The 27301-nt window shown below is 43.9% G+C and overlaps 1 protein-coding gene across 2 annotated transcripts in view; it reads left to right on the top strand.

The window, feature by feature from the left end:
- Positions 1-27029, top strand: part of VPS41 (vacuolar protein sorting 41) — a 114412-nt gene extending 87383 nt beyond the window's left edge. Inside the window, exons 13-19 of one of the 2 annotated variants that reach the window (XM_087692791.1) lie at positions 17304-17498; positions 17646-17723; positions 17905-18024; positions 25790-25870; positions 25952-26037; positions 26112-26193; positions 26328-27029. In XM_087692791.1, coding sequence (XP_087548917.1) covers positions 17304-17498; positions 17646-17723; positions 17905-18024; positions 25790-25870; positions 25952-26037; positions 26112-26193; positions 26328-26807 — 1122 coding nt within the window. In that variant the 3' untranslated portion in view covers positions 26808-27029. Of the gene's footprint in view, positions 1-17303; positions 17499-17645; positions 17724-17904; positions 18025-25776; positions 25871-25951; positions 26038-26111; positions 26194-26327 lie in introns of those variants that run through there. The other variant, XR_015693123.1, reaches the window with a different exon arrangement.
- The last annotated feature ends 272 nt before the right edge of the window (positions 27030-27301 follow it).

Here is a 27301-nt window from a genome sequence, read left to right as displayed (position 1 = left end):
TCTACCACAATCGGTGTAGCTGCTAGCTCGGCTCTGATAATCTCATGTGGCACTGAGGCCTTACATTTGATCATCTTGGATATCATGGACACTAGGGGTTTCTCCATGGACCTCCATCTGTCATAAGTGTGCCCTGATCTGCTATGGTGGTCAAGACTAGGCCCCCATATTTGTACTCCATTAAGTAGTGTGGATGTGACTAGTGTATCGAAGAGCCATAACTTGGTGCGGGGTTCTTGGAATTGCACCTGTGAGCACATCCTCTCCAAACCACCTAGTGCTGTGTATCCGCGAGTCGGTCTAGTGTCTGCTGCCTCTCACATAGAAAAGGTGGGCCTTGTGAATGTATAAGAATCCACATACTCGAGCTCCTCTGATCCATATGTGAGTTTAGGTGCTGATCTCCTAACCCACTGTGGTGTAGTATTAAATACCATCACCTTGGTTTTACCAAGGTTCACTGAAAGCCCATTGTCCAAAGTAGAGTGTAGTGCATCCAAGTGTCTCTGTAGACCCTCTGGAGAGTTTGCTATCAATACAATGTCATCTGCATACAATAGGTGAGGTATCCAAGTGCTAGCTAGTGGAGCTCCTCTATCTCCTTCTTGTGAAATGTAATCAGCAATCCCATTGATGTACTAGCCAAATAATGTCGGAGAGAGAGGCATCCCTACTTCACCCCAATGGTGGAGTAAATAGGTGTCGAAAGGCCCTCAGGTGTTTTGGACTCTGCCCACAACTCTCTCATGTAGTGCCAAAATACCCCAATTGAGCTCTTTCGGTACTCCCATGGCATGCAATCTATTTATCAGCTTGTCTCTTGGTACTGTGTCAAAGGCTTTGCAGAAGTCCACAAAGCAATAGTAGGTCTGTTGGCCATGGGCCCTTTCCTCCTCAATGATTGCTCTGAGTGTGAGGATGTGCTCCAATGTGGAGAAGCCTCTCCTAAAGCCAGCCTGTCCCTGTGCTCTAAGACCCCACATCTCTGCCCACCTGCTTAACTCATGCTCAAGGATGGAAGCATATAACTTAGCCAATGTATGCCCAACCATGATAGTCCGATAGTTACTGGGTAGAGTAGGGTCCCCTGACTTGAGGGTAGGCACAATAGTGTTCGTGCTCCAGCTTTCTGGTAGGCCTTCACACATGGCTTTGTTAAACATGTAAGCTAGGAATCCTACCACCAAATCTCTAACATGGATCAAGTGCTCAGCTACTAATCCATCATGATCTTGTGCTTTTCCTCTGCTAAGTCTGTCAATGGCCTCTCAGACCTTACTTTCTGTAAAGAAAGTGGTGGTCTCTGGACAAGGCTCAAGTGGGTCAGGAAGAGGTGGCTGACCCTCCAGAGTATAAAGACTAGCTGCATACTCCTATACAGAGGTGGACGTAATAGGTGTGGTCGGGCAATGCTCTCCGAAAAGCCTCCAAGCCTCTCTAGAGTCCTGGCTCAAGAAAAACTGATACAACTATTTTTATTAATTTAAAACAGCATTGTGACCGTGCAAAACTATCTCTTTTCATGCTTTCATTCTAAACGTAATTGCTCCATTGCATAGGGTCAACATTGAGCATGCTCGTGCTATTGAACCCTTTAATGCTCAAACCACATGTATCCTATATACAAAGTGCATCAGAAAAAATCAGATTCAGCATTTAATACGCACTTATTACCCCCTCTTCTCCCTATCGTTTAAGATTGTGCATTTGGTGGTAGGTTTAGAGAGCGTTTTGATATATTTTTCTTCATAAAAAGCGATAAATACTCACTTTAACATAAAGATAGGGCTAAAGTGAGGCTAAACCTCATGCTTCAGCCATACCATATATCCACGGGCACAATATTATTTTTCTCTATTTTAAAGTGTAAAAATTCTATTTTTCTCTATTTTTTCTATTTTTAAATCAATAAATACTGATATCTCCTGATTTTCTAATATGACTTGATTAAACTTGTTGAGAATTATTTTTATCCCTCATTTCATTCCATGCGAACACCATTGACTTAGCAAAACCCCCAAAATCTATGATTTACCTTAAAACTACAATTTACGTGTTTATAGAAAAATTAATAGACGACTGATTCTTGCTGATTTTCTTAATGTTTCTCATAGAATAGATCATTGACAATCAACAACAGCCATTTCCAACCATTTGCAATCGAGATTTATCATAAAACGATGAAATTTATGACTTACTCACAAAACCGCGCATTATTTTACACATATATCATATTTGGAAGGCCGCCGTTGAAGATTACTAACAGCTGTTGATGCGCCACCAAACATCGATCTACGCTCCATCATGCCTCAACATCATCTCCCAATCGAAATCTCTTCAATTAGCCCACTCCCTTCTCACATAGATTGATGCATAGAATTGAGCACTAAGAGGAGAGAGGGGGAGGAGAGAGAAAGACAGATTTCTGCAATTTCAAATTGGGCAGCCATTTCACATGATACAGCATGCAATGGAGAGCAAAAAATTCAAGGATTTCATGACGTTGATTTGTTGGGTAGCTTATTTGTTGTCTGCCACCTCCATAAATTGATGTGATGCACGAGGACATCGCCGTTTTGCAAAAGGATAAGGCCCATGCCCATTTGGACTTTGGCCAAATTTTGGCCTTCTAGGTGCCCGGCCTCCCACAGCTTCTTCGTCAGGATGATTCCTAGGTCACTGTGGTTAGACATAATGTTAGATAGAATCTCATTTTACTCTTGCTCACTCATCTCCTCACCCTAATACTCAAACTTTTCAACGCAGAGGTAGGGGTTTTTACACGAAACCTCAATCTTCGCGTATACCTACAAGTGGTGTGGATGATAAAAGTGTATTTGATTCAGCTTTGCGCTTTGACATACGCAGGAGGCTTTTACCTCCTCTAGATGCTTTTTGTTCTTAGCAATAGCAGTTCCTTTCTCATGCTTCAATTGCTAGTTTATAGAGGGCGGATCTTGTAGATGTGATCCATAGTGAGATGGAGAGATTTCAAGCTGCTAAAGCTACGGATGTTAAAGGAAAAGGGAAAGTGGTGATTCAATAGTTTTCTCTCTTGTGGTTTATCATGATACTTGCTTTATTGAATGTTACAGGCATTTCTTCGGGCAGTAAGCAATATCGGTTGTGGAAAATTGTGTTAGTTGGTAATTGGGATGTTTTTTGTGCTGTGGAGCATAAACAACATGCTTTGGGAGGTTCTTCTTATGTATACGAGAATTATACAGTGTTTTTTAGTGGTCAGGTTCCACATAAATCTAGCATTATGTTGGCTGCTAGATCTTCCTTGCAACCATCCTTGGTTTCTCAGGACGGCCGCGATAGATTTCTGATGCTAGAAATTATATATGAGGGTGAGGTTTTGTGGTTGGTGGATGTGTATGCTCCTTCTACTGCTTGGGAACGCTATCAGCTTTGGGATGACTTGCATTGCCTTTCCATGGCTTGTCAAGGTTTTGTTATGGGTGATTTTAATGCATGTGTATTTGCAGATCAGGCGACTTCATGCACTCGGTGATGAATGGTCCTGAGCGGGAGGCTTGGGATACACTGGCAGCTGTGTCTTTGAAACAAGATATATGGTCTTGGATGCATTCTTCAAAGTCTGGATATACTTATCGTTCTCTTCAGCATCCAAACACTTGGGCCAAACTTGATAGGATCTACATTTGTTAGAGCAATTCTTTTCTTCCTACAGTGATTGATATAAGGGTGGAGCGACAGCATGTCTTGTGAGACCACTATCCCTTGGTTTTGGATTTGACTCATAGGCCGGTTCATGCCTTTAAGGCTTTGCATGCTCGTTTAACTCTACGTTTCAATCAATCTTTTCTATTGCAAAATCAGTTTTTGGAATATATCCAGCAATTGATTACTTCTTTTAGCTCAAGGGTCCTATCTGGAGGTATGGAAGCATGGACTGTCTTTAGGGATAATGCACGTGTGTTGTCTCAAGAGTATGGTATTCAACGTGCTGCTTTTCGAGCTGAATTGCAACGTTCTCAAACTTTGTTGGCTCACTTGTTGTCTCTATATATCAGTTAGGGGGATACTACTAATGACTTGGTTATATGCATTGAATGGTTGAAATGTAGAGTGCAATCTCTTCAGAAGGAGGAATATGCTAAATAAAAATTGCTAGCCCGAGTGGAAGCTTTGCATGATTATAACTATTAATCTCATCAGTTCTTTGCTTGTTTACGCCAGAAATATGCTCTAGAAAATATTGTGCATTTGTTGGATGCACAAGGTATTATGATTCCTGAACCTACCTCCATCATTCAAATGTGCATTGACTATTATAGATCTTTGTTGGGTCCACATGAGATTCTTTTTGATGTGCTGTTCACTTTGCCCGTTGATACATTTGTGATTTGGTTAGTAATTAGGTTAAGCTTGAATGGGTTGATTTGATGGAGGCTGATATCTTGAAGGTTGAAGTGGAGGATGTGTTATCCCATTTACCACGTAGGAAAAGCCCTGGTTGAGATGGGCTTCCTAATGAGTTGTTTGCAACCCATGTTGAGCAGCCTAAGGACCCATTAACTCGCTTGTGTCAGCAAATCTGGAATTCTAGTAGGATGCTTTCAAACTGGAAAAAATCATTGCCAATAGATTGGAGAAAGTATTCCTGCACTTGGTTCACCCATGCCAATATGGTTTCATTAAGGGACGGAATATAATGCATAACATTTTGAGTGTTCAACTGGGGATTGATTATGCCAAAGCCTTAGCCCATCAGGTTGTTATGCTTCAATTTGATCTTGAAAAGGCATTTGATCATGTCAGGTGGTCTTTCTTGCGGCAGCTGATATCTACGGTGGGATTTGGTCCTTGCACGACCTCTCTTGTTGCTACCATTAGTCAGGGTGTTGTGGCTCGTATTGCACTTCTGGGCGGATCACAGATGAAATCGCCTTGTCTTGTTCTCTTCAGCAAGGCTACCCTCTCAGTCCTTTGCTATTAGCCTTGGTCACTCACTCAATTCTCTCATTGTTAGATAAGTTGGCTGATCAAGGCGAGATTGTTGGTTTGTCTCTTCCCAGTGGTGCCCAACTTTTGGGTCAATCTTTGGCTGATGATTCCTTTATGTTTCTTAAGGTTGATTGCACTAATGTTAATCGGGCAATGGCTATGTGGAATCTTTTTGCTTTAGTGTTAGGGCTTTATATTAATGCTAAAAGATCTACCCTGATTTCTTGTACGAAGAGTGATTTGCAAGCTGTGTTGGCAAGGAGTTGTGATTTCTAAAGGAGATATTACGCGACACTTGGGTTATCCTATTGGTGTGGATGTAGCTTCCTGTGCCTTGCTTGATTGGATGTCATCCCGTATACATGATTGGTTCATGTATTGGAAATCTCAAGGCTGGCCTCTTCATGTTAGACGTAAAGTTGCTCAATGCATCATGATCAGTATGGTCTCTTTTTTTTTGCCCTTCTTTCCTTGGACTAAGAAGTCTCTTTTGAAGCTGGTTCAGCCTATCCGCTTTCTGTTGTGGAAAAAGAAAGGGAATCGTTTGGACTAGATGTGGATTTCTTGGTACCATGTGACTACTAAAAGGATGGAGGGAGCAGCTTTATTGGATGTTAATTTCCATATGGTTGCTTTGAGATTGGCACTTTTGTAGGCACTATGTGTGCAGAGTCATCCTTGGTCAGATATTGCAAAAATTTTCATTGAAAAGATTGGTATCTCGCATTGTCGCATGGTTACTCACGTTTCTTGGTGGCATGTGCTAAACTCCATGAGGCCTATTAAGGTCTCCTAGTCTTTTCTCCTTTCTCATTTGATTGCATCCTGGCAGGAGATTTTGCGTTTTGCAGTTTGGCGCCCTCCTGATCTTCGTAAGGAGGAGAATTCGTTGCAAGGAGAAGTGTTGGCTACCTCTAAGTTGTTGGATTGACTTAATAAAGACTTGCAATGACATAAGTTTAATTGGATGGCTCGCTTGGGGTTGCAGACAGTTTATGATGGTGTCATTCTTGGGAAGCCCTGTCTTTATTCTTTACGGTGCATTCGTCAGCACTTTCAGTGCCTAGTGACTTTCATGACATTTGGTCATCCTTACAGGAGAAGCTTTTGAGGTTCTCTCCATTGCCCGCTTTACAACCATCGTCTCCTTGGTAGGATTGGATGTTTGTGCTTCTTGATGATTTCGAGAAAAGGTCAGCTAATGAGATCTATCATTAGATGGTCCAGGGCCAAGAGATGGGTCACTGGAAAGGCCAATAAATTATGGCATATTCAAGATAACAAAAAGAAGTGGTAGGAAAGATTGCTCTAACTCTGGAAGTCTAAGGTTCCTTATAAGGGTAAAGTGTTCATGTGGAGGTTGTTTATTGGGGGTCTTTCAACTGGGGATGTGTTGTGTGCTTGCAAGATTTGTCGTGGTCCCTATCTATTTTGCACTACATGTGATGCGACATTGCTTCATCTCTTCGTCTCTTGCCCTGTTGCTTGACAGATTTGGAGTTTTGTTTCCCGTGTGGTCCTGAGCAGCTTAGCAACGGATTTCAGCTTGTTCGTGGATTATGGGAAGGGTGCCTTCTATGCCCGCGTTGCAATCAGATTATTCTTTCCTTTTCTATTTCCTTTGATGGACAGCTCTCTGGCATATTTGGCGTACTCAGAATGCCTTTATTTTTTATTTTGCCTCGGGCATCCATGGTCATGTGTCCCGTGTTTGTGGTTTAGTGTTATGGCAGATCTCCTCTATGGTTTAAGCTGATCTGGTTCTTCTTGACATTGTTGCTTCCTGGCTGGATATTGTTCGCTCCACTCTAGCTGTCCTTTCTATGTGATATTTGTGTGTTAGGGTCTTAGTAGCCTTTCAACTTAATTTGTGTTTGTTTTGTTTTTCTTAGCTGATGTGATGGTCTGATGTAAATATTGCTACTTAATTCAATTATCTTCACGAAAAAGAGAGAGAGAGATGTGTAAGATGATTTATTAATGTTTGCAAAAGGCCAAAGTGATCTATGAGACCATGAATTACAATAGCTAACAAAAAGCCCTAACTGATACTGTCAAGAGTGTTAAAGCCTTGTGTACATGGGCCAAGACTAGTTACATCATGGAAGTGTGGTGATATGCTAGGGTTTGCAAAAGAAAACACTAAGTGTATGATCACCAACTAAAACACAGAGAACTCAACCGCGAATGCAAAAATGTAAAATGCAAAACATAAAACACAGAGAACTCAACTACAAATGCAAAAATGTAAAATGCAAAACATAAAACACAAATAAAGAAGAAAGACAAGCCTGAAGTGAATGAATGAACGATGTGAATGAATGCAAAAATGTAAAATGCAAAACACAAAACACAAACAAAGAAGAAAGATAACTTTGAAGTGAATGAATGAATGCTTTGAATCAAGGAAAGAGTGTATAAGATGCTCAAAGGTAGAGCTTCCAACATCCGATGACTCTTGTGGGAGTGGGATGAGGGAGTAAGTAGTTGGAGAGTGATGCCCACTAGAGACCGATGCCAAGTGTTATAACCACTAGTCAGAGTTGAGATGATGCTTAAAGTGAATGACAATAGCCTGGAAACCAAAACACATCAGTCTCTAGGGTGGAATTGGTAAATGCAGCAATGTAACTACCCGAGGATGAAGTCACCCGATCATTGACAGTAGTAGGAGGCTGGGCAATAGCTATAGAAGGTGAAGATGATGTAGACTGGGCTTGCACAGTAGAAAACACTAGCTGCTTTGGAGGAGGGTGATCAGTAGGGCATTTTTCATAAACTACAAACACAACTATTGTATGGCTCCAGATTAGGTCACTAGCGATTGAAGGTAGTAGGTGGTAGTAGTGGATAGGGTGCTAGTGGTTGGTGATGATGTAGCAATAGTTGCTATGGGCTGGACAACTAGTGGAAGGAGAGGTGATGGTTGAAATCTGCAAGACAAGGAATGAACCAATGGCTAGGTAGCCCCTATTTATAGATATAGATTCTTCCAATGTTTAGATATTTGCTTATGGGACATAGAAACTCTTGTAAAATTTGAGTTTGGGGCTGTTTTAATGAACCAACAAAGGTTTGATGTGTAATGCATCTTTTTTAGCTTAATAGGAGGTACATGAGGCCTAGCTCTAGGCTAATTAATGATCTCATGTATCCTTATATGCGTGTGTCATCGATGCCTACATTAGAGCGTAGGATGTCTAGATAGGCCAAGTTCAACGTGTCAATCAATTAGTATCCCTTGTGTAGGTGTAGATTGTGGCTGTGTTGAAGTCTCCTCAATGCTCCTTCGGTGGTAGATTGGGACTGGACTACTTTGAGCCCCTTTGGGCTTCCCTCATAAAGAAATTTGTAAACTGCTGCTTGATAGCTGCTCAATGTCCTAGGGTTTTACTCCTGAGAAGTCTCTAAGCTGTCGTATTAGAAGGAGACATATTGTTGATCAGTGTAGTCTATGACTGGCGATAGTGGCCCACATCCCTCTCTGAAGAGACAACGTACGTGGCCCCAAATCTCTTAGTATATGGAGCTATATGTAAGAGGCAATAGCAAATGTAGTGCTCCTTTCTCTTTGGCTCCAACTAACATATTTGACATATGCATTCCGTTGGGGATATGGAGCTATATCCGCAAGTCTCAATCTCTAGCCAAGATGAAGAGACATGCAATTGGCCAATAGCATATCTAATCTCATGGGATAGGTGAGTGTCCATGTCTCTCGGATGAATGATAAAGCCATCATTTGTGGTTTGGAGAAGATGCTCTCATTAGAAATCCATCTTCATCCCCAACTCTTGTACTGGTGCTAGTCATGTCCTCCTAATATCCATTTGGGTGAGGTCCACTTTGGTGATCCTAGAAATCTCTAAGTAGCTCAGATTAAGAGATGGTGCATCAAGGGAATGTGTAAAGGGGGTTAAACTATCCATGCTAAAGCAATGTAGCTCAAACCAGGTTGACATCTATGCATACCAACATGAGGCATCTCCCTCTCTGGCAAGGTGTCCAGAGGAATCAAGAGCCAGTTATGCATATCTATGTTTGAGTAGATCCCATAGGTTGTGCACGAATTAGATTGATTGGGTGAGGGTCTCTACTACAATTGGTGTAGCCCCTAACTCAACTCTGATGATCTCATCTAATGAGGCCTTACATCTGATCATCATGGAGATCATGGATACAAGGGGTCTCTCCACCAATCTCCATCCATCATAAGTATGATCTGATTGGTCATGGGGATCAAGAGCAAGCCCTCGTACTTGGAGTCCATAGAGTAATGTGGATGTGACCTATCTATTAAATAGCCACATCTTAGTGTGAGGTTCTTGGAATTGTACTTGTGAGTACGTCCTCACCAAGTGCTGTATATCCTCATGTCAACCTAGTATTTGCTACCTCTCTCATAGAGAGAGTGGGGCCTATGAATAGAACTCCCCGATATGTGTACAGACCCCATCTTCTCCCACCATCCATAAGTGAACCTAGCTGTTGATCTCTTGACCCACTGTGATGTGGTATTAAGCACCTTAACCTTGGTAAAACCAAGGTTCACTCAAGTGTTAGCTAGTGGAGCTCCTTTATCTCCTCTGTGAGAGAGAGAATAAAAAATCCCATCAATGTATAGGCCAAATAGTGTTGAAAAAAGAGAACATCCTTGCTTCACCCCAATGGTGGAGCAAACTAGTGTTGATAAGCCGTCAGGGGTACTTACTCTACCAATAATTCTCTTGTATAGCACCAAATCCCCAAATGAGTCCTTAGGCACTTCCATATCATGGAGTGTGTAGCAACTTGTCTCTACCGGATCAAAAACTTTGTGGAGGTCCACAAAGCAACAATAGATTAGTCGACTATGAGCTTTGCTCTCCTCAATAATCGCTAAGTGTAAGGATGTGATCCAGTGTAGAGAAGAATCCTAAAACTATCATGTCCTTGTGCTCTGAGATCCCATCTCTCTGCCTAGCCACTCAACTAATGCTCAAGAATGGAGGCATATAACTTGGCCAATGTGTGACCATCCATAATAATCTGATAGTTATTGGGTAGGGTAGGATCACCTGCCTTGAGGATGGGCACAATAATATTAGTACTCTAGCTCTCTAGAAAGCCTTCATACATGGCTTTGTTAAACATGTATGCTAGTAACCTGCCAATAAATCCTTAGCATGTATCAAGTGCTTAGCTTCTAAACTATCACTATCTTGTGTCTTACCTCTACTGAGTTTGCCAATAGCTTTCCAGACCTTGCTCTTTGTAAAGAAAGTGGATGTCTTTGGGCAAGGTGTTGGTGGATCAAGGAGAGGAGGCTGACTTGTGGCTGTGTAAAGATTGTTCATGGGTGAATCGGAGATGTATCATGAATGACAAGTAAGAATGTTCCATTGCAACTCCAACGAGGCATTGTGATATATATAGCCAATGTGGCTTGTGAGATAAAACTAAAATATTTATGTATCTAATGTCATCTCATCATGAGAGAGAGAGAGAGAGAGAGAGAGAGAGAGAGAGAGAGAGAGAGAGAGAGAGAGAGAGAGAGAGAGAGAGAGAGAGAGAGAGAGAGAGAGAGAGAGAGAGAGAGAGAGAGAGAGAGATGCATCCTGGTGGAATCAATGCAACGAGAGAGAGAGAGAGAGAGAGAGAGAGAGAGAGAGAGAGAGAGAGAGAGAGAGAGAGAGAGAGAGAGAGAGAGAGAGAGAGAGAGAGAGAGATGCATCCTGGTGGAATCAATGCAACGAGAGAGAGAGAGAGAGAGAGAGAGAGAGAGAGAGAGAGAGAGAGAGCTGTTAAAGGGAGGAGACCTGTCGGAGCGCGATGGTGCCCTTGCTTCGTGCCGCCCTGCCATCGCCTGGTACTGCACGCCCTGCCGTCGCCTCGACCTGCGCTGTCGAAGATTGAAGACCCGCTTGTCTTCACCTCTCGTTCGCGTCCGCACCATCGTCGCCTGACGTTCCGCCTCTGCTCGTCTGTCGTTCGCGTCTTGTTCGCACCGTCGACGCCTGCAGATCCGCCTGTCTTCGCCCGCCATTCGCATCTTGTCCCTGTGCCGCCAGCGGAAACCCTAGAGCCCTGCTCCTGACGCCCTGCTCCTGACGCCCTATCCACGGCCGCCCTTGACGCCCTGCTCCTGACGCCCTGTCCACGGCCGCCCTTGACGCCCTGTCCCTGATGCCCTGTCCACGGTCGCCTGCCCCTGATGCCCTGTCCACGGCCGCTGCGTCCCCCGCCCTGCGTTTGGACGGTCCATCGCTTGCGCCCCACACTCACCTGCGCTGCGACCTCTGCGCCTGCCTCTCGCCCCTTCGCCTTGTCAGTTAGGGTTTCGCTGCTGACGGATCCCTGCCCGGCGCCCCAGCCTGTCCCGTCCTGCCGTTGAGACCGCCAGGCCTTTGTTTCGCCCTTCTGCCCTTGCACGGTGACAGGTAAAGCTCCGCTTTCATTAGCTGTCCTTGCAGAGTACACCCCTGGACAGCGCCTCTGTACAGAAAAGAGGAAGAGAGAGAGAGCGGGAGAGAGAGAGGGTCAGTCCTCCTTCGAGATCAAATCGTCATACACGATGGCTGGTTTGGATCTGGATTTCATAGACCAAACAGTGGCAGCACTTGGCCCGGATTCTGATGCTGAGGAACCTGAGGATATGGTTCCGTGCAACGAAGAGATGCCCCCTGGTCCTGACATCCAGCCTGCGGGTAAACGTACCAAGCATACTTCGGAAGAGATAGGTGTTCATCAGGATCGTTCCTATGCTCAGGTTGCTTTGGATTCTGTGGATTCTCAGGATGTTAACTGGGAGCATTTGCTAGAATTTGCCAACACTTTGCTTGGCGATTATGTTCAACATAATCATGAAGTTTTTTCTGACTCTGCACCTGACGATGTTCTGGAAGCCACCGTGGACCCAAAAACTGTCCTACGCTCCTTTTCGATGTTTTATGATCGCGCTGTGATACTCTTCTTCATTGGTCGAATCCCGTTGCTTTCCCGTATTCGCCAGTGGCTGCACAGTCTGCTACAAGGGGAATGTGTTGAAGAGATTTTTGTTGGCTCTCGAGGTTTTTTTGAGGTCTTGTTGAAATCGGAGACGCACCGTGCTGCTCTCCTGTCTAAATTGCCTTTGTTTTTTGAACGCCGGTTGGTTCATGTGGTTCCATGGTGCCCAATGGCAGATTTTCAGCGTCTGCTGCAACGTGAATGCCCTGTGTGGGTAGAAGTGGAAAATTGTCCGGCTGTTTATTGGCCACTATTGAAGGATGCTATGGCGGCTGTGGGCACTGTTTTGGTCCCTCCCAGTCTCAGGGCTATGAATCGCAACTGCTTGTGTATGCTATGGGACACTGCAAGAAAAAGGCCTGCTTGGTTACGCCTCAATTGCTCTGGCATGCATCCGTTACACTTTCGTTTGAAATGGGGCAATTTTGCAGGGCATTGCTTTTCCTGTGGACAGTTGGGGCATTTTATGGCCGAATGCCCGGAACAGCAACACACTTCCGATGTTGGCCATGTTGTGCCGCCCATGGAAGATATGGTGTGTGATGCCCCGTCGTTGGATACTATCCACCAGCCCCAAGTTCTGGCCAAAGGTAAACAACAGGTTTCGGGTCCCCTGGATTCCCGTGCCACTGATTGGGTTGAAGTACGTGCAAAAAAAGGCAACAAGGTTGTTGCTGGCATGGAGAATACTGTGCCTACTACCTCACAAGATTCCATGCGTACATATATGCGCAGGAAGGAAATGTTGTCTTCCGAGCGCTCTGCTCCTGCTATGGTTTCCTCTGCAAATGTATTCGGATCGTCCAAAGGGTCCCCCTGCTAAGCTGGCATTTGATACCAGAGGTAACGTCATTACCCCGTGGGACCGTCGTTATCCCCCTTCCAACCCCAAGCCAGCAGATATGCCATCTACTTCCAAATCTGGTCCTCAGAACTCTTTTGCGGTGTTGGCGGATTTCTTGGACGAGGGAGTCTTGGACATTCTCGCCGACAAAGTCAAATTGAGGCAAGCTGTGCCTCGTACCTGATTTTGTTATAAATACACATGAAAATAGCTACGTGGAATGTGCGAGGAATTTGTTCTCGACACAAGCAACATGCCATGTGGACTGTATTGCATGAAAATCAGTGGGATGTCCTGTGCGCTGTTGAGCACAAGAGTCACGGTGAAGCCGGAAAAGTGGTGGATTGCCATGGCTTTCGATTGTTTTATGCAGGGACACAGGCCATGCATTATTCGGGTGTGCTCATGATTGTACATGACAAATATCAGCCTGTTCTTATTAAAAATGATGTTCATGGCCGCTTTTTGGTGATTGAAAATTTATTCGAAGGGGAAATCTTATGGTTACTTGGCCTCTATGCTCCGAATGATTCGTTATCTCGTCAGGAGCTTTGGCAGACTTTGCAGACCTCCTTGTCACTTGGCAGACGGGGCTTATTCATGGGGGATTTCAATGTGTGTTGATTCTTCCCAGGCCACATCGGAGCATTCGGTAATGGATGCGCCGGAAAGTCGTATGTGGCATGAGTTGGCTCTTGCTGTTCTTAAGAAAGATCTCTGGTCCTGGCTACACCCGTCTTCTACAGGGTTTACTTTCCATTCTGCTTAGTATGCAACAACATGGTCGCGATTGGAGCGTATATATATCATGCAGAATGATGATTTTCTTCCCGAGATGCTCGAAATAAAAGTGTTGCAGCAATATGCCTTGTCGGACCATTTCCCTCTGCAGCTCGAGCTGCTTGCACAACCCATTGCACCTTTCAAGCAATTTCTGGAGAGACTCCCTTTGCGTTTCAACTCGTTTTACTTGAAGCATGCAATCTTTCAGGGCTATATGCAGCAATTGATTGACAGATTCTTCTTGGACTCCTCTTCTCAGGGCACTGCGTCATTTGAAAGATTGCTCTCTAATGTGCAGCGGGTTGCTCGGCAGTATGGGATCTATCATGCCTCTCTTTGTCGGCAGCGTTGCACAACCCATTGCACCTTTCAAGCAATTTCTGGAGAGACTCCCTTTGCGTTTCAACTCGTTTTACTTGAAGCATGCAATCTTTCAGGGCTATATGCAGCAATTGATTGACAGATTCTTCTTGGACTCCTCTTCTCAGGGCACTGCGTCATTTGAAAGATTGCTCTCTAATGTGCAGCGGGTTGCTCGGCAGTATGGGATCTATCATGCCTCTCTTTGTCGGCAGCGTCGCAAGGCAGCAGAGGACCTGCTGGTTTTGGTTAGTTCTCTGCTGGTGGACACTCCGGATGATGCATTTCTGCTCGCACTGGCCATGCGGGTGGCTGATCTTATTAAAGAATTCCAGTTGAAATCATATCAGCAGGCCAAACTGCAACATCTGATGGAGACTTTGCAAGATAGAGCATGCCAGACCCATAAGTTCTTTCGAGCTCTCCATGCCTCTCCTGCTCGAGAGAATATGACCAGACTCGAGGATGCAGAAGGCCACCTTATCCTGGATCCGCAGACTATTGTGCATATGTGCAGGAATTATTTCCGTGACCTTTCGGTTCCACTTCTCCACCTTCAGCCCAAATTACTCAGGCCCGTTCGGTTTTTTATGACCTGGTCCGCAATCAGCTTCCGCAGGACATGCAAGCTACTATGGAGTCCGATATTTGTGAGGCAGAGGTTATGGACGTCTTGTTACACTTGCCCAAGGATAAAAGTCCGGGTTGGGATGGTCTCACCAATGAGTTCTTTGAAGCTTTTGCTACCCAACTGGCGAAACCATTGCAAGCTTTGTTTGAGCAGGTGTGGGAAACAGGGATCATGCCTTCCTCATGGAAAGAAGGCCTTATTAAACTGCTTCCAAAAGTTCCTTCGCCATCTAAGTTGACACAGTGGCGCCCAATTTCTTTGATGGGTTCAATGTACAAAATCTTTTCCAAAGTAATGGCGAATCGGCTCCATAAGCATCTCCCGCCATTGTGCACCCTCTACAGTATGGTTTCATTAAGGGCCGAAATATTCTGCACAATGTGTTGAATGCTCAACTGGCAATTGATTATGCAAGGCATTCTAATCAGGAGATAGTACTGATTCAACTGGACCTGGAAAAGGCTTTTGACTATCTGGACTGGTCTTTTGTTGCTGAACTTATGTCTGCTATGGGCTTTGGTCCTCGGATGTCTCGTCTAATACACACCATTAGCGCTGCAGCGTCTTCGCGAGTCATGCTGAACGGAGGTATTACTGAGCCATGCAGGCACTCCGTTGGTCTCTTTTCCGCGCCATGTGCTCGGATCATCATCCATGGGTTGATATAGTCCGTTATTTCCTTGAGGGCCATGGGCTTCTGTATGGCAATACCCAAATCCGGAGTTCTCGGTGGCATGTTCTTAATGTTGATTCGCGGTTCTCCAGTTCTTCTTCGTCGCTGCTTACTCATTTGGTATGTTCCTGGAAACAGGTCCTCCAGAAGGCTCAGTGGCATCCAGCGGAGGATCGCTAGCATTCTGATTTGCTCTCTAGGGAGGACTTACGTCCCTGGCATATGGCAATTTCCTCTGCATCTTTGCCATGACGTTGTAACTTGTAGTACTTAGAACCTCTTCACATGATGGCTTAGATTGTCGTCATGTATCTTGTAATCAAGTAATCTTGTACTTTTTTTCGTAATTAATACAATTACCTTTTACGAAAAAAAGAGAGATGCATCCTAGTATAAGGTTAACATCTAAGGATCTAAGTCTAAAATTCTAAAAAGTCTAAAAAGTATATGTACAAGATGTCTAGCTACACTAGCTCCTCTCGAAGTCTCAAGGTTAGCACATGATCCCATCTACAATATTGTCCAGGGCCACTTTGTTGATGTGTTGAGGGGTGGGTCTTTGGGGCCTTGCAATGCCCATGGAATATAATCCATTGTTTTACAATTGATGGTTGCAAAAATGGTCGAGGGTTCCCTTGTATACATGCTAGCACCTCACAATCAAATTCTTGCCATGACCCCCCTTGCACAATCCTAGAAGTCGTGTAATCCATTGGGAAGAGGAGGGGTTTGCACAAATTCACCTCTACATAAACTTTGCTTTTGATCATTTTTTAATATGCAAAAATTTCTTTTTTTAAATGTGAAACTTTAGTTTTTCTTGACAAACTGTATATATATTTTTTGTTTTTAACAAATTCAACACTACTCTAAATCTCACTATACAAGATGTTGTTAGACTTTGAATATGGCGGGGCAAATTGATTGTAGTATGGCCCCCTTAGTCGTTGACAAAGTGGTCAAGGTGGTTGTGCTTGGCAAAGTGCAATGGCCTTGTCTAGTGTGACTCCACGGTGTGGGGTAGGTGTAGTTTGGCAGGATGACTTTGTATCTGCTAAACTGGTAGTGCCTGTGGAATCTTGTTTGTGGAAGAAATCCGTCATTGCTCTCTGCTTGGGTCCCTCTAGGCGTGCTGATCTCCTGTCTCATAGTAGTGCCATGGGGCACCTTTGGAGCTCCAAGACGAAAAGACCTAGACATCTTTGGTCCAATTTGTTGTAGTCTTTCTTTATATCCTTATCTATGGCAAATCTAAGGAACATTTGGAACCTGAAGAAAGGTGCTTCAGTTGTTAAGAGAGTTTCCTTTACACAAAAAATCTGAGTGTGATTCTTGCAGAACAGGTCAAATATCTTTCTGATGCCACATCTCAATATGAAATCAAGATGGATCTAGAGAAGTATGGAAATTCTAAAAGCGCCGCCTCCAAGAACTAGGAAGAGCTGCAGATTTTCTTGGGTTTCTTTGGATTTTATGGTTGATTCATTTGTGATTGTGCCAAATATAGCTGTTTGTCAACATAGTAACATCCTGTTCCAGAGGCCTTTTACCCTTCTTGATTTTGAGCAACATTGTTACATTTTAGGTTTCATGAACATTTATGCTAGAAATAGCTGAAAAGGCAACATTACTTATTGAGATCCGTCACTTGCAGTAATTGTCCGCAAACACAAATTGCATTACTTGTGTGCTTAAAAATGAGCATGTGTGGATGTTTATATATGATTAATTGTTTCCCTTTGAAAAGAAAGAAAGTTCTCTTGAGACATGCTTTGCTTTTTCCTCTTGACAAAGAGCTATATTGTGTATCATGAGGGTTTGAAAACTCTGTTCAGAAGTGAGAAACATTTATTCATTGCTGACCTTGTATTCCTTTTATTCATGTAACATGTTGCGTCTCTCATTGAATGCACTGCAGATCAAATCTTTGGTTTTATTGATTTCATCTTTGCCTTGCCCAAATCACAAGTTTGTGGAACCATCAAAGAACACAAGCCTGCAGTTGTAATTCTTGGAGATTATTAAAGTGACATTCTGTGCATGAGCTGCAGGCCTTACAGTTAATGCTTTTGGATGGGAAGAAAGGAGTTGCTTTGCTTGTGCAACACCGTGACAAAGTTTCACCTGCCGATGTTTGTTCTCAGCTACAAAATGCTGGGACAGATTGCAGACACCTCTTGCATCTATACCTACACGAATTATTTGAAAATGATCCTAAGGCTGGAGAGAGTTTTCACGGATTGCAGGTTATGAATTTAAATCTTATCATGGTTTAAGATAAGTACTAGCAGCTTCAGAAGTCCTTTAGAAAGTTATGATAGAATACAAGGCACCATTGTAACAAGATACCAACCAGTTGCATATGGTTGAAATTCTAACATAAGCTGTTGTAGGTGGAGCTTTATGCGGAATATGAACCTCGGTTGCTTCTTCCTTTCCTTCGTAGCAGCCAGAATTACCCACCTGATAAGGTGTGAATACTACATCACCTACTTTTGTCTGCACTGTAGTAACTAATGCGATGAGAAAACTACATCACCTATTTTTGTCTGCACTGTAGTAACTATTGTGTCAGGAAAAAATATTTTTTCTTTCAAACTGTAAATGTTCATGTGTTGTAGAAATAGCTAGTAAAGAGCCATGGCATTTCAGGCATATGAAGTTTGCACCAGGCGCTCGCTGACAAGAGAAAGAGTTTATCTTCTTGGAAGAATGGGGAATAGTCGCGAGGCCCTTTCTCTTATAATCACAAAGTTAAAAGATATGCAAGAGGTATTTCCTTTCAGAACTTAAGGATTAGATTTGAACTTCTCAATCAATCATAGAATATCAGTCAAATAAGTTTGAAACAACAGACTATTAACATGCCAAGTTTTGCTTAGCTTGTTCAAGTCTTACTTTTAGTTTATTTTTCCCGAAGAAGCGAAATTCTATGGACAACCCCTCTGTGGTAGTCACCATTGAGATACCTCTCAAGCATGCGGCCAGGCCTCTGCCAACTTCCAGCCAACTGCCTACTGCCAGGCTTGAATGCATTCATAGCCGGCAGAATAGTGATATCTTCGTTGGCCTTAAACTATCCTCCAATGTCCTCTAGAAATCCATCAGAAAGGCCTAGGACATTCCTTAGCCTAAAACTGCCAGGCTCCAATGTGCTAATTTGCAGCATAGTCTGCTAATTCAAATGCTTCCCTTGTATGCCTGCCATCCTTCTTGATTTCTGAAGAGGTGTGGCCCTGCTCCTGCCGTGTGCCTCCTGTAGCTTAACTCCTGTGCCACCAGTGCCACTCTTGCTACCTGCATTTCCCCTTGCCGTCTCCTCCAGTCCAGCTGCCCCAGTCAGCTGCGTCTCCTCCCCCCTGCACTGGTCCAGCTGCCCCTTCCTCCCGTTGTGACCCTGCTTGCTCCTGCCTTGCCGGCCTCCTCCCCATTCCCTCTTCCAGATGCCTCTGCTTCCTCTCCTTCTCCACGTGCTCTTGCTCTTCCCGCTTCGTCTCCTCCCCCCTTTCTACTCCTGCCTGCCTGCCCTTCTCTTCCTGCTTTGCCTCCTCCCTTCCTTCTACTCCAGCCAGCTTGCTATGCCATCTTGCCCGCCTGCTTGTCCTGTCCATCTATGTCCCCTGCCGCCTGTCCTGCCTGCCTTTCCTGCCAGGCCCACCATGGAATCCACTCCCCTTGCATTGGCATAACACTTTCAAGGCGGCTCTGCCCTCTCTTCTTAAGTTCTTCCTTCGCCACAAGGGATAGCATAAGACTAGCAAGGTTTAGAGAATTTAGAGACAAGAACTGGCCATCAGCAGAATGAAGAAAACTGAATTTGTTACACAGTAGCCAGTCCCTCTTCTTTCTCAAGGGACTTGAATGCAGCACCCACAGCTTCCACAGCCAATACTTTCCTGTACATTGTGGAGTAGAGTTCAACATCAAAGACAGTGCTGGCCTTGGAGGCATCATCTCTGGCAGGCCAATTGGAGGTGACAGACCACTAATGCACTTACAGAAAAACATGATATAGAAAGCTCCTTTAGGCACCTTGATGAGGGTTATGGAACTCTGCTAGGGAAGGGGTGTTTAAGGGTCAATCTCCTGGTTGCTTATGTAGGTAAGCAATGCGTGCTCCATTGTGCACTTGATATAATGATGCAAGCTTTTGCCATTCATCCTTGGTTGTCTTGCATGATGAGACGTGTGGAATGATGCCTCTCTTCACCCATAAAGCAATTAAGGCATACGCTTGGGCGTCATGTCCATCCCATCGAATTTGATCTTGAGTGGGAGGTGTTGTGGAAGAGGAAGATGATTCGGCATCATGAGAGCCACCTCGCAATGCAGAGGCAGGAGGTGGTGCAGGTGTTGGAGAAGCCAGCCTATGCTCAGTGCTGTTCACAATATGCCATAGATTCTTCGCGACAAGAACTTGTTGCATCATATGAGCCCACATTGGGCAATTAGTGCTGTTGAGCTTGTTGTCGGTGCCAAGCATGCCCAACAAATCATTATTATTGTTGGCCATGAGTGGAAATCAGCAATAAAATACTATTTTCCAAGTGAAGAGAGAGAAAATAGATACTTGAATAATAATAATAAGCCATTGATAGAAGAGATGCTGCCTATCTCAATGAAGTCAAATAATATGATGAAGAATAACTTTTCCTTGCTGTTTTCCGGCTAAGGAGAGAGAAAAATATGCAGAAAATAAAAATTTTCAGAAATAAAATATTACCCGATCAAGGCGGCAATCAGCAATATGCTGAAATCAGAGATTAGTGGCTGAGACTCTCCGATAATGTGGACACCAGCAGAATTTGAGTAGATTCACCCAATAAATGTGCCAAAATAAGATAATTTGTCTTCAATGTTGGGGAAAAATTAGGGCTAGCAGCTAAATAATATGATTTTTTAGCATATCAAGGCCAAAGAAAATGATTTGAGGCAAAAGCCCCAAAATTCGAGTGCCTTGGAGGTGAAATTGGGCAAAAATCGCAAATTTAACCAGAAAATTGAAGAGAATTTGAAGAAATTGGATAAAATTATTACCCAATTATTGTTGAATGCTACGCCTCAAGGTAAATTGAGTCTCAATTTTGATTAAATGTGATGAATTTAAGAAGAGCCCCAAATTTTCCGAAGAAGTTGGGGTGAGACTGAGCTCAAATATTAAAAAACCCCAAATTTTGTTAGGAAATTGAAGAGGAATTCAAACATTTTTGTGAAATTTTTACCCAAATGGTGTCAAATGTCATGCAAGATAATGAATTGAGCTTCAATGTTTATGAGGAGTCCCAAATTCTTGAAAAGCCCCAAAAATTTTAGTGAAATTTGGAAAATTTTGACCAGCTCAGTGAAAAGCTCGAAGTGTGTTGATGATGGGTATCTAACTTTTCCAATTTGATAAAGAAACTGGGGAAATTGATGACAACTGCCAAATTTCTAATGAAGTTTGGACGAGATTTTGTGATATTGATGAAAATGCCCAAATTTACCCAAATGTATGCTTAGATGTAGGGAATTGGGGCTTGCTGGTTGAAATATTAAAAGAATACAAATGTTTTTTTTCCCTAAAGATTTTGATATTAATGTTGTTAGGGAGCAAGATGGTAGGTCAGCATGATGTGGCCCTCCGCACGGGGGGGAGGTGGGGGGATTCAAAAGACTTTTCAGTTGATGTGGAGTGTGTGTTGATTGGGACGTGATAGGTTGATGATGAGGCGGACATGCAACACGATGTCGATTTATTTGGCGGTGCTCCAAGACGCGTGGGTTAGTAGCAGTAGGAACATGGTGGTCAAGGTATTAGTGTTAGCAGCAGTTTAATAGGGCAATGACAAGGCAGCTCTGTCAAAAGATGACGTATCAGCGAGATAGTAGGGTTTGCGGGGAGGAACACGGAGTGAAGTTGGCAAACATGGAGAAGAGAAGAGAAGAGAAAAGAAACTCTAATGAATGGAATGATGAAGATCTGAATCATCGAGTAAATGTGAAACAAGGGAACAAGGGTGCCATAGCATAAGGAAGATGATGACAGCCACGAACCATGAACGGCAATGCCCTCTTGAAGGGGTGTGAAGGTAGTGGAGAGGCTGGAGAGAAGAGGTGACGGACAGAATGAATAAGCCATAAGGAATGAATGAGAGAGTGGCCTATAAATAGACACAGTCAGTCTAGGATGGCGCCTCTTTTTGGGGCTGCAAACCCTAAACGCAAAACGTAGAAACGCAAAAACGCAAATTGTGGGTGAAGGGTTTCTCAACACCCCCTCTCAGGCCCAAAAAAGGGAACAAGAGAAGAGTGTGGTGGAGATACAATGCTACATGTTGAAGAATGCTCATGTAGCAGGTGCCACTTGGACAGTGTCCCTCGTAGGAAAATTGTTCACTTGCCCAAGCACCCTAGTACAAAGATGATGAAAACATGCAATGCATAGGAGGAATGTCGGACTTTGTGTGGTGTCGAGAACCATAAGGATATGCTTGTACTTGATCTCGGGAGGTGGCTCCATGTTGACCAAGTGACAAAGAAGATCCACCCTGTAATTTGAGAATACCACTTGAAAGGAGACCTTTGAAGATAGTTAGGAGATTGGATGAGCTATAGAACCCGAAACTCAACCTTGGGAGAGAAACCACTAGCTCCGTGACTCCATGTTAGAAGGAATACAAAGGCCAAGCCAACAAGTCGCTGTTGAAGGCCCAAGGGCCCCGATCTAGGTAGATCCTCTAGATCCTGGGTATGAGTAGAGGAAATGATTGCTCAAAGGAGAGCCACTCCTCAAAAGTGAAAGGTAGTGGTGTGTGAAGAACTTCATTGCACATAGGGTCCCTCTCTGAATTGGAAGGAGTAGAAGTAGGAGCCCTCTTTGAAGCCGAAGAAGAACTGGAAGCCCCCTCTGAGGGCGAAGTAAGAAAATCCCCCTCTGAATCTCAGTCTGAGAGAGAAAGGGAGTCTAACCACTCATGGCTCATGGACTGCGAAGTATCTGATGACGACGAAGTGCGGCCGGTTGTGCTGAAGAAGGTATCTGGTGCTTGGAAGAAGAAGCCGGAAAGCACCCAGAAGTGGCCTCTCGAACTTGAGTGGAAGAGGGTGGGGAAGGAGGCTCAGGAGGAGCCAAGGGTGGGGAATAGTCGCGCGCTCTCAAGAGGGTGGATTGTGGAGGAGATGTGGGCCGTGGAAGCCACTGTACTCGGAAGTGCGTGGGGGAAACCTCCTCGCAATGGGGTGGTCTCCGAGAGGGCTTATCACCTCGTAAGGTCTTAGAGCCTCCATGTGCTTAAAAGGACTTAGTGCGCGTTGGGTGTAGCTTATTGGCTTGAGCATAATACTCTAATAGCCGATGCAGAACGATCTTTGTGGTCCAGAAAGGAGAGGTGGCACAAGGAGTGCTTGGTGGAAGACGCATATACTCCAGAGGGGTGGGAAGCAAAGGTCGATGTTGACTGTCTCTGGTGGGATGACCGTTCGTGCTGCAGTAGGAACACCTAATAAACTGGTCATTTGTTGGTAAAGAAGCCATGGATACCAGTGTGCCTTGCTGAAGAAGGAAGAGGTCAGCCACGAACTATGAACTGCAATATCCGCCTCAAGGGGTGTGAGGGTAATGCAAAGCATGAACCGCAATATCTGTCTCAAGGGGTGGGAGGGTAGTGGAAGGGCTGAAAGTGAACTGGCAGTGGGAGGAGGATGCTACCAGCAGTAAGAGGTTGCAACGAGTAGAAAAACGCAGGTGAGGAGAGAGAAAGACTAAAAACGCAGAAAAAACCAGCAGCAGCAATCAGTATGCTGAAATCAGCTCCGAACAGTGTGTGGTAGGTTGGAAACAGGCGCCAGACTGTTGTAGACAGCAATGGCCAGCTTGGACCGCAATGTCCTCTGCGTCTGGGGTGTGGGCAGCGAGCTGAAATACTTGAAATCTGCAAAAACGAGATTATTTTCTGAATGGAGAGTGATCAGCAACAGTTGCTCTGTTGTAAATAGCTGCAAACTGCGGGTGGAAGGCTGGAAATAGGTGCCAGATTGTAGATGACAGCAAGGGACAGTTGAGACTGCAATGTCCTCCACGAAAGGGGTGTGAGCAGCAATCTGAAAACACCTAAAACCTGCAGAAACAAGATTTTGATGCAGCGGACAAAGAAGAGAAGTGGATGCCGAACCCGCCACCAGTCTTTGCCGTCACTGGAGTGGAGGATCTTTACCGCTGTTTGAGCAAATCGAGCTCTGATACCATGTCAAAAGATGACATACGAGCGAGACAGTAGGGTTTGCGGGGAGGAACACAGAGTGAAGTTGGCAAACATGGAGAAGAGAAGAGAAGAGAAGAGAAGAGAAGAGAGAAGAAACTCTGATGAATGGAATGATGAAGATCTGAATCATGGAGTGAATGTGATACAAGGGAACAAGGGTGCCATGGCACAAGGAAGATGATGAAAACCATGAACCACGAATTGCAATGTTCTCTTGAAGAGGTGTGAGGGTAGTGGAGAGGCAGGAGAGAAGAGGTGACAGATTGAATGAATCAGTCGTAAGGAATGAATGAGAGAGTGGCTTATAAATAGGCACAGTTAGTCTAGGATGGCGTCCCTTTTTGGGGTTGCAAACCCTAAACGCAAAACGTAGAAACGCAAAAACGCAAATTGCGGGTAAAGGGTTTCTCAACAAGCTCCTGTGCACAAGTTAGCAGATCATCGACAGGCAGGCGGGACCACTAGTGGCAAATTGGATAGATGCTAGAGCTATCAACAACGACCAAGGAGCTTGGGTAGAGAAGATTTGAGAATTGGTAGTAAGTTGGTTCAAGGCAACGATTAGATTGATGGGGTACCGGACTAGCCTGACAAAGTGTTGAAGATATGACCGAGTGGCGGTGACAATGGTTGAAATGGTGACGTCCAACTGTTGACAACCACTCGTTGGGGCAATGAAAACTGGCGCGATGGCAATAGCTAGTGGCTAGGATACTAGGGGCAACAATTGCATTTAGTGACAATTTAAATGTCTAGGGAGCTCGGATCATGGATCAAAGGGCATCAACACGTAGCCTAGGAGATGGCTTATATAGTCTGGATGCTCTAACTGTCATGTGCTAAGCTGATCATGAATCTTTGCGTAAATGAGAGAATAAGCTCTCTAGTTTCTCTCGTATGTACATGAAGAGTAATCTTGAGCAAGGACTCTCATGGCTAAGGGTTGAAGGGTCTCCAATATGTATCCAAAGTGTTGTCACCAAAATAGAGGCTTCACAAGTGGCTTTGTCCTCCAAGTGGGAAAAGCAAATGCCACATGCCCTCTCTAGTCTGCATGGCATCCTAGCTCTTGCAACACTGCATTGTGGTTATCCATGGGGACCGTACGAGTCAAATATGCAAGTTGGTCCGAATAGAGTTCTCTGTTGTCCATGATCGCCAATGACTTGTAGGTCGAATATACAATGCTACAAAACCATGGATGGGCTTATGTATCCATGCATCTCCTCTGTGCTATCTTTAGAACATATGCACGTTGTGTCTCGGTGATCACTGTGCAAGCACGTGCCTCCACCAATGGCGCTCTAAAGAAGTGAATGAGAAGCTCCATGGTGGGCTCTTTGCAATCACTCATACACAACATCCTATAAAGGGGAGTCACAACAATGAGAACGGTGTGAAGTTTTTGCCAAAATTGTTCATTTAGGCACAAGCATTGCATGGCTTTGGTCTTTGTCTCATGCTCATCACACTTATTCCATAGGATGGACACCACTATGTTGTGGACTGCACCTCATAAAGGCACTCAAGCAACAACCATATGCAAGCAAACCAAGTTGAAGAAGGCTTCTTCATCTCAAGTGTGCTATGCTTGTGCTACATCGCAAGCACTTTCACCTTTACTGTGAAGAAGGTAACAATTGATGTAGCTTTGTGGACCACCCTCTTCACCCACTTGAGCTTCTGGATGTCCTCCATGAGCAAGTTCAAACAATGACTTGCACATGGAGTCCACACAATCGTCGGGAACTGTCTCAAGAAAATGGCCCATGTGCCGACAATTTGATGGATTGTTTGTAATATTGCGAGAGAGAGAGTTGAGCCTCAAAAGATTCAAGAATCTAGAGCGAGAGGGCTAGGGGGAAGAGAGATAGAGAAAGGCTTCACAAATCATGAATCATGATCATTAAATTATAATCTATAATGCAAAACTCAATCATGAAAGAAATAAATTAAAAAAGACAATGTGTATCACAATGATAGCTTGCCAAATGTGGTGATAGATGAATGCGCCTGTCGTTTTCCTCCCCCTCTTGCTGGTGTCTATGGCTGGCAAAAAGTAAGTTCCGAGTCAGAGAAACCTGATTTCAAAAAGATTGCTTAAACTTGAAAGGCTTGTGCATAGTCTTGATAAAATATGACATGTTATTTCTACAATTGAGTCACTTCAGTACATAGTTACTATATATGTGTATTATGTGCCCATACCTTCTCTAGCATGGTAACTTTCCTGCATCACAAGTAATTCTACGAGCTCCTTTTAGAAACTTGATTGTATACTCAGCTGAGTTTTGCAGGCTATTGAATTTGTTGCTTCCCAACATGATGAAGATTTGTGGGAAGAACTGATTACTCAGAGTTTACCAAGCCCAGAAATGGTATTTTGTTCCAGACTCTTTGGCTATTTACTTCTAGAGTTTCTGGTTACAACATTCTGATGTATTTTAGGTGACCTGCAGATAGGTGCTCTGCTTGAATTTACGGTGGGAAATATTGATCCCTTGCACCTAGTAAACAGATTACCAAAGGGGATGCACATTCCACGGTGAGTTAACTTAAGAGAAGGCCCTCTACAGCTGAACATTTATGACTTCAAACCCACTGTCTGTTTCTGTGCAGATTGCGTAATCGTCTGGTAAAAATTATTACTGATTACAGAACAGAGACCTCTCTTCGGCATGGCTGTAATGATATCTTGAAGGTATACAAGATTTATTCTTTACTTCAGCTACTTGGGTTGTTTGCACTGTTACATGCAATAAGCATATAGACATGAATTCTAGTATTCCAGTTGTTTCAGTAAATGTTGCTGACTTCAGTTTTTTCTATTCACAGGCTGATTGTGTTAATCTGCTGATTAAGTATTATGATGAAGCACGACATGCTATCTTTGTTGGAAGCAGGGATGATCGCATGACATCAAGTGCAAATGGAAGAAAAAATGCAGAACACAAGGCTCAGCCAGTTGTAAGCTCGACAAGCCAAGGGTCAAAAGGAAGTAGAGTGACATCAAATACTGGGGGGAGTGGAAGATGTTGTATATGTCTTGATCCAGTTGCACTGCAGAATGTTTCTGTGGTTGCCTTTTTCTGCACACATGTATATCACGTTACATGCCTTGCTGACTCAGCTGATAATCTACAGCCTGAGCAGCCAAGAACTAGAAAAGAGTATTTTATACCTAATGGTGTTCAAACACAAACTTCAAGAAGTACACAAGACAATGGTGATTTATATGCAAATGAATACCAGAGATCAAATATGCGGTGCATTCTTTGTACAACAGCAGCAGCATCTTCCCGAAGAAAGTATTGATGCACGGTAGTTGCAGGCTTGTATGATCACTATTCATTAACTGGTAGAAGCTATAGGTTTTTTTTTGAGTGGCATCAGTTTGGTACAACAAATTTCCGGCATAACTCATGTAGATCAGATTTTGTTATGAGGCCTGCTACATGACATCAGTCACATCTCTTATCAAGAGCACGTTCCCTTGTATTATAAATTTTGAGCAGGGAGGGCTTTATTGGTTTCTTTAACTGAACCTAAATGAGTTCTTTAGCAGGAGAATCACAGGAAGTCTGACACTGTATAATGAAAAATTCAATATAGCATGAATGTCGTCTTGTCCAAATAAAGAACTTGAGCATGATGACAGCAGTACTTGGCAATGATAATGACAGTGAAGGGAGTTTGGAACTGTGTTTTCATGAAGACAATTGGTTTTGTCATAACACACACACAAATTTCAGAGAGAGAGAGAGAGAGAGAGAGAGAGAGAGAGAGAGAGAGAGTTGTTTATGAAAAAA

Source organism: Lygodium microphyllum, chromosome 14 (assembly GCF_053477565.2).
Source record: "Lygodium microphyllum isolate KBCC chromosome 14, Lygodium_microphyllum_v1.1.10, whole genome shotgun sequence".
NCBI lineage: Eukaryota > Viridiplantae > Streptophyta > Polypodiopsida > Schizaeales > Lygodiaceae > Lygodium > Lygodium microphyllum.
Note: the sequence above shows the minus strand (reverse complement) of the source record. Positions and strands in the feature narration are given on the sequence as shown.